Source organism: Chenopodium quinoa, unplaced genomic scaffold, assembly GCF_001683475.1.
Source record: "Chenopodium quinoa cultivar QQ74 unplaced genomic scaffold, ASM168347v1, whole genome shotgun sequence".
Lineage (NCBI taxonomy): Eukaryota > Viridiplantae > Streptophyta > Magnoliopsida > Caryophyllales > Amaranthaceae > Chenopodium > Chenopodium quinoa.
The window spans coordinates 686,980-699,367 of NW_018742738.1; the positions used below are offsets into that span (position 1 = coordinate 686,980).

At 38.3% G+C, this 12,388-nt stretch overlaps 1 protein-coding gene across 1 annotated transcript; it reads left to right on the top strand.

The window, feature by feature from the left end:
* Positions 1-9,279: 9,279 nt before the first annotated feature.
* Positions 9,280-12,051, top strand: LOC110724124 (transcription factor AS1-like). The gene is made up of 2 exons (XM_021903518.1): positions 9,280-9,741; positions 10,583-12,051. The coding sequence occupies exon 2, from the start codon at positions 10,633-10,635 to the stop codon at positions 11,740-11,742; it is 1,110 nt and encodes a 369-aa protein (XP_021759210.1). The 5' UTR covers positions 9,280-9,741; positions 10,583-10,632; the 3' UTR covers positions 11,743-12,051.
* The last annotated feature ends 337 nt before the right edge of the window (positions 12,052-12,388 follow it).

Here is a 12,388-nt window from a genome sequence, read left to right on the forward strand (position 1 = left end):
CTACTTCGGGAGGTCGGGGTTGTCATTCTGAGGCTGCTCGTACCGAGGCGGTAGAGGGCTCAAGTTCTTCCTCTGAGGGTGCACATGTTGCGCCGGTAGGCCAGGGAGAGGCTACCTCGGCTCTTAGAGGTGGTGGGATGTACAAGGTTGGCTCGTCATCGCAGCAGCCTCCACAGTCCCAGCCTTAGGTTGATCTTGGGTGGACAGGTCCTGTGTTGAGCTTTCCTCCTCCCGCGGAGACTGGAGCTGGTGCTGGAGCTGGAGCTGGTGGAGAGGTTACTCCTCGTATGGCGGAGTTTTACGCGATGATGGGTATACGTCCCCCGGCGCCGTAACTTATTCATGTGCTTTTTATTATTTATTTTGACTTTGTATAGAACTTTGCCGTAGACACATTTTTTAGACATATTTGTATATACATACTATTATGAGTTTATTTTATTTATCATGTTTTTTTCATTTTTATTATTATTATTATTATTATTATTATTATTATTATTATTATTATTATTATTATTATTATTATTATTATTATTATTATTATTATTATTATTATTATGTGCATGTTTATGTGTGCAAGAAAATGTGACAAATAATGTGTGTAAGGAAATGTGACAAATAATTTTGTGCAAAAATTCCGTCATTTTTGTTATTGATGGAGGGTATCTGACTTTCTCCCCCAAAAAAAAGAAAAAAAAATGAAAAAAGGAAAAGTCAAATAAATTATTGGATTTATAAAAACTTGGAAGTTAGTCTAAATAAAATCCAAAAAAATAATATAATTAATATAATATCTATGTTAATTGAATATTTTAAAAAAAGATAAGGAAACCGTAAAGTCGTTAGAAGACTCGAATCAAGTCAAAAACGCGGTTTTTTAGAAAGTGCGTACGATGAGGCATATTGGCGCCAGCTGGCGCCACGCGTTTTGGTGTAGCGCCAGGCTCTACACTTAGCGTTTGGCGCCAGGCTCTGGCGTCAGGCGCCAATAGTTGGCGTCTGGCGCTAAAGAGCGCTGACTCGGAATTCTTCCCAGATTAAAACTGCTCCGATTTTGTGCATAAATAGCCCCCTGCTCAGCCGATTCTCTTCATAATTTCAGCAAATAAAATATTTCTTAATAACATCATGTCTCTAGTCACTAAGAGTTTCACCAACTACACCCATGAATGGTGTCGGTCTCTTAATGCCAAAGAAAGAAAAGAATTAGATGTGTTTCACTTGGGGGTATTTATGGTATCAAAGGGGTAGATCTTGATTCAGATTTTATTCATACCGCTCTATAATATTGGGATGTAGATACTCATTGATTTAGAATAGGGTATGATGAAATTAGCCCTTTGCCGGAGGAATTTGGTGCTATTTTAGGTTTCCATGCAATAGATCTTGTAGTAATCCCTAGAATAAATGAATATTATTATAAGGATTTTGAACGCTTCTTCAATTTAAAAGACAAAGATCTATCAAAAATAGTAGATGGTAATATAGTTAATTTGAAAGAATTTGCTCACCATTATTTTGATAGACCTTATTCTGAATCTTTCCATGTTTATAGAAGAAGGGCTTTCTTGTTTTGTATGCTTAATCAATTTTTTCTTACTAGTGGTAAAAATAATGAGGGTCAATCAATTATATCCACTGTATTAGAACAAATTGAATCAGGGAGAAATCCAATGCCTTTAATAGTTGGAGAGACTATGCTTAGTCTTGATGAATTAAAGAGGAATCCAAAAGCATCTTTTCGGAGCTCTCCAATTTTATTACAGGTAGAAAAATAATATTTTGAATTACAGATATCAAAAATATATTTTTGTATAGTAATAATAATTTATTTGCATTGCAATTTTTTACAGATGTGGCTAATGGAAAGACTGGAGTTAATTAGCCCTCCAGACAACATTAAGAAGTATACTCCAAATTGCTTCGTGAGGAGGAAGAAACGCTTCTCTAAGATGGGGCGCCGTGAATGGAAGAAGGTCTTCAAATCTTGCAATTTTGCCATCAAGTGGGTCATCCCTTGGTGGAAAATAGAAAAGATGGTAGGTGTCAACAAGCAACCATTATGCCGTCTTCCAAGCTTGTCCCGTATGACTTTTTATTATCCCTGTAGAGTAAAAAGACAATACGGCCTACTTCAGACTATTCCTTCCGGTGATCTTCGTCGTCCTTACGAGTTCCCTGTCCAAGTTTGATGCTTATTGGAGCGCTAAACCTTTATGGGAAGTAATTACCCAAAAGGTTCCTCCTTCCTTGCCCAATGATGTGAAAAAGTGGCTTCTGAAGAAACCCACGAAGGACATGAAGAAAAATCAGAGTAAAACTGATGTCAAGAGTCGTCTAGGTGACAAGGTGATTCCTGTTAAGGAACGCTTAGGTGAAATAATTGAGTTCAAAACACCTATAATGCCTAGGAAGAAGAGTACTGCAAAAGAAAAGGGAAAAAGGAAAGCTAAAACCACAGAAAAGAAAGCTTGGGTAGAAAAGAAGCATGGAGTCCTAGCTGAGGTGGAAACTATTTACTCCAAGATTGAATGTAGATCCTCTAAAGGATGCCTACTAGCTAAGGTTATGGATGAGGAGGAAGAAGCAGACAAAAATTTGAAAAGGGCTAAGAAAGAGAAAGAAGATTAAGAGAATTGCTTAATTTCCAATTATTAGACTTAGTTTATTTTTTTTATTTAAAGTTAATTTATTTAAGCTCTATTTAAATTCCATCAATAATGTAATTTATTTTATCAATGAAATTCTAGCTTTTTAATTAAATTATTTACTTTAAATTTATTTTATTAAAGCAATGAAAACCGAAAAAATTAATTTTTCAGAAATTTTTTTCGAGTACGGAAGTCGAAAATTTTCCGAAAAACACCGAAATGTCCCCAAAATTTTAACTGTTAATTGGCTTCGCCGATCTGCGACTGGCGCCGGTTGCGACAGTCTGGCGTCAGGTGACGGACACCGTCGTCTGGCGCTAACGAGTATCGATTGGCGCCTGAATTTTTTCTGTGACGCCGATGTTTCGTCGATCTTCTGTCGAGTTTTTAATTAAATCTGGGATGCGAGATTTTTTAAAAAATAAAGTGGTCGCACCCGTAAAGGGTTGCCTACGTATCCTTTCTTAAGGAATCAGGCCAAACGTAGCTCTCTTGAGTATCCTACTCAAGTAATCATGGGTAGTATTTCTTAAGTTGGTCAAGATTTGTCATGTTCGAGAACTCATTGCCATCCATATCAGTTAACTTTGCTGCACCTTCTGACAGGATTGTTTTTACAATGTAGGGTCCAGACCAATTAGGTCTAAATTTTCCCCTTGGATCTAAAACATTTTTCCTTAATGCTTTTAACACCAAGATACCTACTTTGATGTTTCTTGTCTTGACCTTCTTATTAAAATGCCTAGCCATACGAGTTTGGTAACATTGAGTGTTATGTAGAGCTTCTAGTTGTTTTTCATCGAGTAGAATTAACTCTTCATATCTTGCCCTACTCCATTCAACTTCATCGAGTTTGCTCTCTAACGCGATGCGTAGAGATGGATTCTCTAGTTCGACAGGTTGTATGGCATCCATTCCATAAACCAAGGAAAATGGTGTATTCCCTGTTGATGTGCGAATTGACGTGCGATAACCCCACAATGCGAAGTGAAGTTTGTCAGGCCAATCTTTATAATTTTCCATCATTTTCTCGATGATAGTCTTTAAATTTTTATTAGCTGCCTCGACTGCTCCATTTTCTTGAGGTCTATAAGGGGAAGAATGATGATGTTGAATGCCATATTTTTGTAGCAATTCTTCACATTCAGCTTGAAAGTGAGTTCCATTGTCACTTATCATTTCATGTGGGACTCCGTATCGACAAATAATATTCCTCTCGATAAAGAGTGCTACATGTTTTGCAGTGAGTTTAGCGTATGATTGAGCTTCGACCCACTTTGTGAAGTAATCAATTGCTACTAGGATATATTCGTGGCCTCTTGTTCCTGGGGGAGTGATTTTGCCGATGATGTCAATTCCCCATGTAGAGAATGGCCATGGCGACGTGTAGGTGTAGAGAAAGGATGGAGGAACATGTTGTAAATTGGCATAGATTTGGCACTTAGGGCATCTTTTTACGTATTGATGACAATCCCTATTCATTGTAGTCCAATAATATCCTTCTCGCATTATCTTTTGGACTAACATTTTGCCATTTATGTGTGTGCCACAGATTCCTTCGTAGACTATCCTCATTGCTCTTTGTGCATCCTTTTTTCTTACACATAAGAGAGCTCGACCCTTAAGTACCCTTTTATGTAGCTCGTTATCTATGAGCACATATTGGGAAGCCAAGAGTCTTAAAGCTCGTTTTTCTCTTTTGTCAGCATGGGGAGGGTATTCTCCTTTGGTGACATAATTGAGTATATCCGTGTACCACGGTTCTTCTTCTTCTTCTTCTACTTCTTCTTCTTCTTCTTCTTCTTCTTCTTCTTCTTCTTCTTCTTCGTCTTGGACTACTTCATCATCTTCTATAGCCTGAATGTATGCTGGTTTGTGCCTTTTTTCTATAGTTAGAGGCATTTGCTCGATTTCCGTGGGAATCCTAACCATCGAGGCTAGTCTTGCCAAGGCATCAGCAAATTGATTTTCTTCTCTAGGTAGATATGTGGATTCTACCTTCTCTAACTGATTAGTAAGAGTTTCCAGATAGCTTTGGTAAGGGGATAAACTTTCGCTCCTTACTTTCCACCTTTTGGATATTTGATTGATGATTAATGAAGAGTCTCCGAAAATTCGTAACTTTTTTACTCCCAATGCCAAAGCTGTTTCAGGCCTATCACGCATGCTTCGTATTCAGCAGCGTTGTTGGTAACGTCGAAATCAAGCTTTATGGAGATTGGAACATGCTCTTCTTTAGGTGATACTAGTAATACTCCAACGCCGCATCCCTTTTGGTTTGAGGCTCCATCGAAGTATAAGGTCCAAGTATCATCTTCAGTGACCATTAAATCTTCATCTGGAAATTCATTGTCTTATATCGGCGTCGAGTCTTCTATTGGAAAGTCCGCTAGAAAGTCTGACACCACATATCCTTTGATAGCTTTTTGCGGCATAAACCTTACATCAAACTAGGCTAAATTGACTATCCATCTCGATATGCGTCCATTGAGTGTAGATTTCTCGAATAGATACTTGAGTGGATCTAATCGGGAGACTACAAAGACGGTATGCACTAGCAAGTAATGTCTTAACTTGGTTGTGGCCCACACCAAGGCGAGGCACAATTTCTCAAGTGGTGTATAACGTGCTTCATATTCGAGCATTTTCTTGCTTAGATAGTAGATTGCGTTTTCTTTGCCTTCTACTTCTTGTGCTAGCATAGCTCCCATTGTCTCTTTGGTAACTGTTAAGTACAACCTAAGAGGTATTCCGGAAAGTGTTGGTGCTAATGCGGGAGGATTTGCGAGATAGGCTTTGATCTTTTCAAAGGCTTTTTGACACTCGTCATCCCATATTACTGGTACATTCTTCTTAAGCTTTTTAAAGATCGGTTCACATATCGTCGTCAATTTTGATATGAACCTACTTATGTATTGCAACAGGCCAATAAATCCTCGAATTTGCTTCTCGGTTTTGGGCGGTGGCATTGACATAATTGCTTTGATCTTGGTTGGGTCTATCTCTATTCCTCTAGAGCTTATGACATAACCTAAAAGCTTGCCTGAGGTGACTCCAAAAGCACACTTAGATGGGTTCAACCTCATATTGTATTTTCTTAGCCATTCGAAAAATTTCTTTAAGGCTACTTGATGGCCTGGGCGGTCTTTTGATTTTACAATCATGTCGTCGACATATACTTCGACTTCTTTATGCATTATGTTATGGAGGAAGGCAGTCGCTGCACGTTGGTAAGTGGCACCCGTGTTTTTCAACCCGAATGGCATTACCGTGTAGCAGTAAGTGCCCCATGGCGTTATGAAGGTTGTTTTCTCCATATCTTCTTCTGCCATGAGAATCTGATTATAACCTGCATATCCATCCATGAACGAGAGAAGTGCGTGATTTTCCGTGTTATCTACCAGAATATCGATGTGTGGTAAAGGGAAGTCGTCCTTTGGACTTGCCTTATTTAGATCTCGATAGTCGACACATATTCTTACCCTTCCATCTTTTTTCGGAACTAGGACGACGTTGGCGACCCATTCAGGGTATTTAGATACCTTGATGAAACCTGCAGTTTTGTTTTTGGACCTCTTCTTTTATTTTAAGTGCTACGTCGGGTTTCATTCGACGCAACTTTTGTTTTACAGGTTTCATTCCCGGAATTAGTGGTATAGTGTGTTGAGCTATTTCTCTATTAATGCCTGGCATATCTTCGTATGACCAAGAAAATACATCGATAAATTCTTTAAGTAAGTTAATTAAATCGGTTCTTTCTTGTTCATTAAGTGTTAGTCCGATTTTAACTTCTCTTTTATTGGTTGAATCATTTGAGATATCAACCGTCTCAGTTTCTTCAATTACCGGTGTTTTCTTTTCGAGTGTTCCATTGCTTTAATAAGTTCTTTATCTTTTTCATTGTTAGTTAAGCAATGCTCGTCATCTTGGGTTAGAGAAGAACACAAGAAATAAGGAGAAGAAATTATATCATTATACTCTGAGATCATTACATCAAAGAGTGATATGTCCTCAGGGACTTGATCACTAACTATTCTAGGAGAAGAGATAGAAGGGGAAGGTGTTACTACTAAAGACCTAGATGACTCTATAGGGAGAGACTCTGACTCTGACTCTGACTCAGATGACTCTTCAAACATCGGTCCTTGCCCTGTCATGATGGATATCTTTCTTCCACTTGGAGTAGTCACCTTGACGGTCTTGCGCCACCCTTGTAGTGATCCTTCCGCTGGAGTGATTAGCTTCGAGGGATCGAAGCTTTCGCTTAGTAGGACTGTTTGAATGAGCGAGGATTTATCCTCTTTGTAAGTTGGCTCATCCTTTTCTCGCCCAAATAATAATCCCATGACGTTAAAGTCAAAGCACGGGGGTGTTTTCTCCTTATGGACATGAGTTGGAATTTCATCCATGAAATAGAAATCTAAGAAAATCTCAAATCCTAGTTTCCTTATGCCGTTTACGACAAATGGTTCGGGAAATTCATGGCATGGATAGTCCTCTCCTTCTTTTATGAATTGACCGTTAAGTGTGAGAGGGTACTAATCCATTGGGATTGCTTTCTTTTGAATGCGAGCGTCCCTATGTGCCTTTGATATTTTCTAGGCTCGCTTAAGATCTTTCCGAGTCGGTTCGAAACCAAGTCCGAAAGTATCTAATTTAGGGAGGCCAGGTGACTCCAGCGATTTTGCTATTCCCTTTTTCTTTCCTAGGGTCATCCCAGGAAAATGTCCTTGTTTCTTCAGAATAGCATTTACGATCATGTTAGAATGGGGTCGTGGCAGAGAGGGATCCTTTCATCCTCCTGGATTAAGGAGACCTCTTCGATAAAGCCCCATAAATATTCATCATCCTCATTATGTTCCACATTAATTATGGGATTTTCTATAGACTTGATTCTCATAGGTGAAGCATCGACGGTGATAGGAATTCCCCCAACTATGGCTTTTACTTGTTGGTGGAGAGATGAGGGGACGACCTTTAGGTCATGAATCCAAGGGCGTCTCAACAGTAGATTGAATGAAGCTTTAATGTCTACTACTTGGAAAGTAGTAGCATGTTCTATTGCTCTCGGCGTTATATTCATGGTAATTTTACCAAGAGCTTGACGAAGAGTGTTGTCATAGGCCCTTATTCCTTGTGTTGACGAGGTTAAATCTTCATCCCTTATACCTAGCATCCTCGCAGTTCTTAGTGGACAGACGTTAATGGTTGATCCCTTGTTTAAAAGAGTCATAGGGACGTTCATTCTCTTGCAAAATACTGTGAGGTTTAATGCCTTATAGTGTTTGTCACCTTCTGGGGGTAAATCCTTATCAGAATAGGTGATCAAATTGATGGGACTAGGTAGATCACTCGTAAGGAAGTTAGCCAACCCCTCAGGAGTGGTGTCAGAATCTATCCCTATTTTGTCCAAGGCATTCATTACAGCCAACCTATGTTCTCGGGATGTCGCCAGAATTTTCCACACGTTCATTTCAACTTTTGTCTTCTTGAACTGTTTGACGATATCATTATCTTCAATGACAGGTATGGGAACTTGTTGTGTGGTTGGCATGGGTTGTGTTGAAACGGGGGGTTGCATTCTCCCGGATCTTGGGAGGACGTCTATTGATGAATCTTCTTCAACCCAAAAGTCATCCATGGCGTATAACACCGAAGGTGGAGGTCCTACCATGTCTTTTAAGTAGACTTCTTCTTCATCGCTGTCCCAAACTTCATTAATACTTGCATCCTCTTCTTGTGGAACTTGGACAAGCTTCTTTTCATCAATCATTTTCTGAATTAAATGCTTAAATTTAAAACAGTTTTCGATGGTGTGACCCCCTGATTGATGATATTAACAGTAATATCTATCTGTCCTTTTCAATGATTTGAATGGTCTTGGTTCGAGAGGTTTGATCTCGCCAGAGCATTTCAAACATTTGTATATATGGGATCCCAATCGGAGTGTAGAGTCTATTACTCTTCTGGGGTTTTTCGGTGACTTGTAAAGAAAACGCTTTGCCTCATAAGTCGTTCCCATGGGTGTGAACTCTGTCTTAGGTTCATTTTTAGGGAGTGAAACCTCGTCACATTTCTTCTGAAGTTCCTTTATAGCCTTGAGAGTTTCACGTAGAAAATGCGATCCTTCCATCATAGACAGTGTGAGCGATTGTATGTGCTCTTTACTTGCTGGTTCTGGAAGGTTATCCATGGCGTCGAAAAAGATATTCTCCTCTTCTTCGATGGCATGGATTTCTTTAATAGGTTTGATGAGAGACGAGGGGTCAACCTTGTTTTCCTCATCAGAGATAGCCAAGGAATGAGCGAGAGGCGCATTATCAATACTTGGCTTCTTACTGGAAGGGGGCAATGACAGCTTTTTATTGTCGATTAAGTCTTGGATAGCTTCTTTAAGCTTCCAACAGCTCTTGGTGAGATGGCCCCTACCTTGGTGATACTTGCAGTGTGCATTGGGGTTCCAATTAGCCGACCTCTTTTCTACTGGTGGGTCTCCTAATGGTCCAATAGGAGTTATAAGCCGGACGTATTTTGTTCAATTAATAATAAGAATAATAATATTTATAAACATATTTTACAAACTAAAATAATAATTAAGTGTGTAAATAGGAGAGAGAATATATGGTGGGGTATATATCTAAATAGGAGAGAGTATATGGGAAAGGATACTCATTGATGCTGGAAATATTTAAGAAATAGAATAAGTAAGAGAATGGAGACAATGAAAAGTGTCGGGAAAAAAGAGAGTGTGATGTGCTAAGTGGAGGAAAGGAAAGAGAAATTAGAAAAAGATTGTTGATTGCTGATGTTCTAGTCTTTAAGTGGTTTTTTAAAAGTTTTTGTTTTACGACAACAGTTTTCTCCGTCAAGTCATGTCATTCTCTCTCCTTCCTTTTTTTTCATACTCGCTCCTCTCACACACTGACTACTTCTCAGACTCACCCTCATCTTCTGCCATACAACATTTTCTCTCTCCTTTTCTCATGTTTTTTTTTCTCCCCTTTTTCTCTCTCTTCCTTTTAACCCTACTTTGATTTCTTCATTCAAGCGGCCTTTCAGCCTCTTCTCCGCCATTGAAACAGCTTGATAGGTACCTTTTTTTTTAATTTTTTTTTTATTATTTAATTTTTTATTTTTTATTTTTTATTTTGGTTTAATTCATTGAATTTCAGCTTAATCTAGGGTTTATTTTCATTCTATTGTCAATATAATTGTTAGTATAGTCAATTTAATTTAGGGTTCTTTTAAGGTAGTTTAATTGAATTATTGGTTGGAATTACTCAAGTAACGAAGAGTAACTAACGAGTTTGTTGCTAGAATTTTACTACATGCAATTTATATTCTTAATTAATCCCGAATTTTTTTATGTGATAATTTAGTCAAATTTTTTTACTAATGTGTTAAAGAACGGTTTTCATTTTTCTTTTCTTTTATTTTATTTTTTTTGGGTTCAAGGGTAAGTAGATAAGGTACTTGTTCTGTTTTTATTTGTTTATTTTTTCTTATATATTTTGTTTTTAGTTTATAAAATAAATTGGAATTGGAATTTTCTAATTGAAAATTGGTTTTTTATGTGATTTTTTAATATATATTGAAGCAAATTATTTTGAGTACTATGAATTATACTCTGCTACTGTTTAGTTACTTCAAATATGCTTATTATTACTGAAATTGTCAACAGAAATGTATTAATTTGTTAAATCGAATATGTTAGGGAGTTTTACCTTGCTGAATTTTATCACAAGTTGACTGGTTTACTATGTGTATCTTTTGTAATAATCAATTTCTTTTGATTTCTTGCTTCCTGGAAATATGTGTCTTATTTAGTAAGACTTTTTATTTGTTTATGTTAGTTTGGTGTTTGTTTTTGTTAGAATTTTTGGTCGATATATATGTTGAAGAAGTTGATGATTGTATGCAATTACGTATAGGTGCATGATGAGGAGTTTGAGGCAATTGGCAATGACGTTTGCACCTCGAGATGAAGGAGAGGCAGCGTTGGACAACTGAAGAGGACGCGTTACTAAGTGCATATGTTAAGCAATATGGTCCAAGAGAATGGCATCTTGTCTCCCAGCGAATGAACACACCTCTTGATCGGGATGCCAAGTCTTGTTTAGAAAGGTGGAAGAATTACCTAAAACCCGGGATTAAGAAAGGTTCACTCACAGAGGAGGAGCAGCGCCTTGTAATCCGTCTCCAAGCCAAGCACGGGAATAAATGGAAGAAGATCGCTGCTGAGGTGCCAGGGCGTACTGCTAAAAGACTAGGCAAGTGGTGGGAGGTGTACAAGGAGAAACAGGAGAGAACTAAAAAGGAAATCAGCAAGTGTTTCGAGCCAATTGAAGAGGGCAAGTACGACCATATATTGGAAACTTTTGCCGAGAAGCTAGTGAAAGAACGGACATCCCCTGGGCCAACGTTTATCATGGCAACTTCCAATGGCGGTTTTTTACATAGTAGTGATCACCCCCCTCCCCCTGTGCCCCCTCCACCGCCAGTTACTTCTACCACAGCGATGCTCCCTCCATGGCTTTCAACCTCTAATGGAGTGAGGCCCCCATTTTCTCCTTCTGTTACTTTAAGTCTCTCGTCTTCTATTGTCCCTACGCCTGCCCCAACTGCAGTGGCTTGGCTTCCACAAGAAAGAGTACCCCATAATATTGATAACTCCCCTCTTACTTTGGGGTGCTTGCCATCTTGTCCTGGGGCACTTCCTGAGCAGATGATCATGACGGAGCTCATGGATTGCTGTAGAGAATTGGATGAAGGGCACCGTGCTCTGGCAGCTCATAAGAAGGAAGCTGCATGGAGATTAAATAGAGTGGAGCTTCAACTAGAGTCAGAGAAGGCCAGTCGAAAGAGGGAAAAGATGGAGGAGATTGAGGCAAAGATAAACGTTCTCAAGGACGAGCAGAAAGCTAGCATCGAGAGAATCGAAGCAGAATACCGGGAGCAGCTTGCTGGGCTGCGTAGAGACGCTGAAGCTAAGGAGCAGAAGCTGGCTGAGCAATGGGCTACTAAGCACATGCGGATTACAAAGTTACTTGAACAGATGGGCTGCAGGACTCGGGTCTCTGAACCAAGTTGATTTTCTGGAGCAAAATGGAATAATATGTCTATTAAACTACATATTGTCTGCTTGTTTGCATTGCTGATCAATTGAACATTAGTTTGCATTTTGTGCACTTGCTGTGTTTGCATTGATTTCATTCAACCATACTCTTGATTCATCAGCTACCAGGTCCTGTATAATTGTAAGAGAATGGTGCAACAAGAGAGCAGAATTACCTCCTAATGTAGCTGCATGTCAGCAGCTTTGAAAAGTGATCTTGTTGATTGTGAGAAGTTTTGTCTCTCTTCTATCAATTTATAAATGCTTAAAAATTGTTTCTCTTTAGTTTAGATAATACTCTTAAAATACTGTAGTTGAGATCAATATGGAAAGAGTGGTTATGGTTTAAATTAATGATGGGAATTATTCGTAATCAATATATATATTAAAACTGAATGACAAGCATTATTATAATGTCATTTGTTGTTAATCTCGCCATGTCACCTATTATTATCAATCAATAATGTTTTCACATAGAAAATTATAATATGTTAGCATTAGTATTTGAACCCATGATTTTGTATTCATTGAAGTTAAACTTTAAATAGTAAAGTTAATTGCCAACTTATATGTGTATATTTTAACAATAATATGATTATAAAGTTAACTTCATTCATTTCTT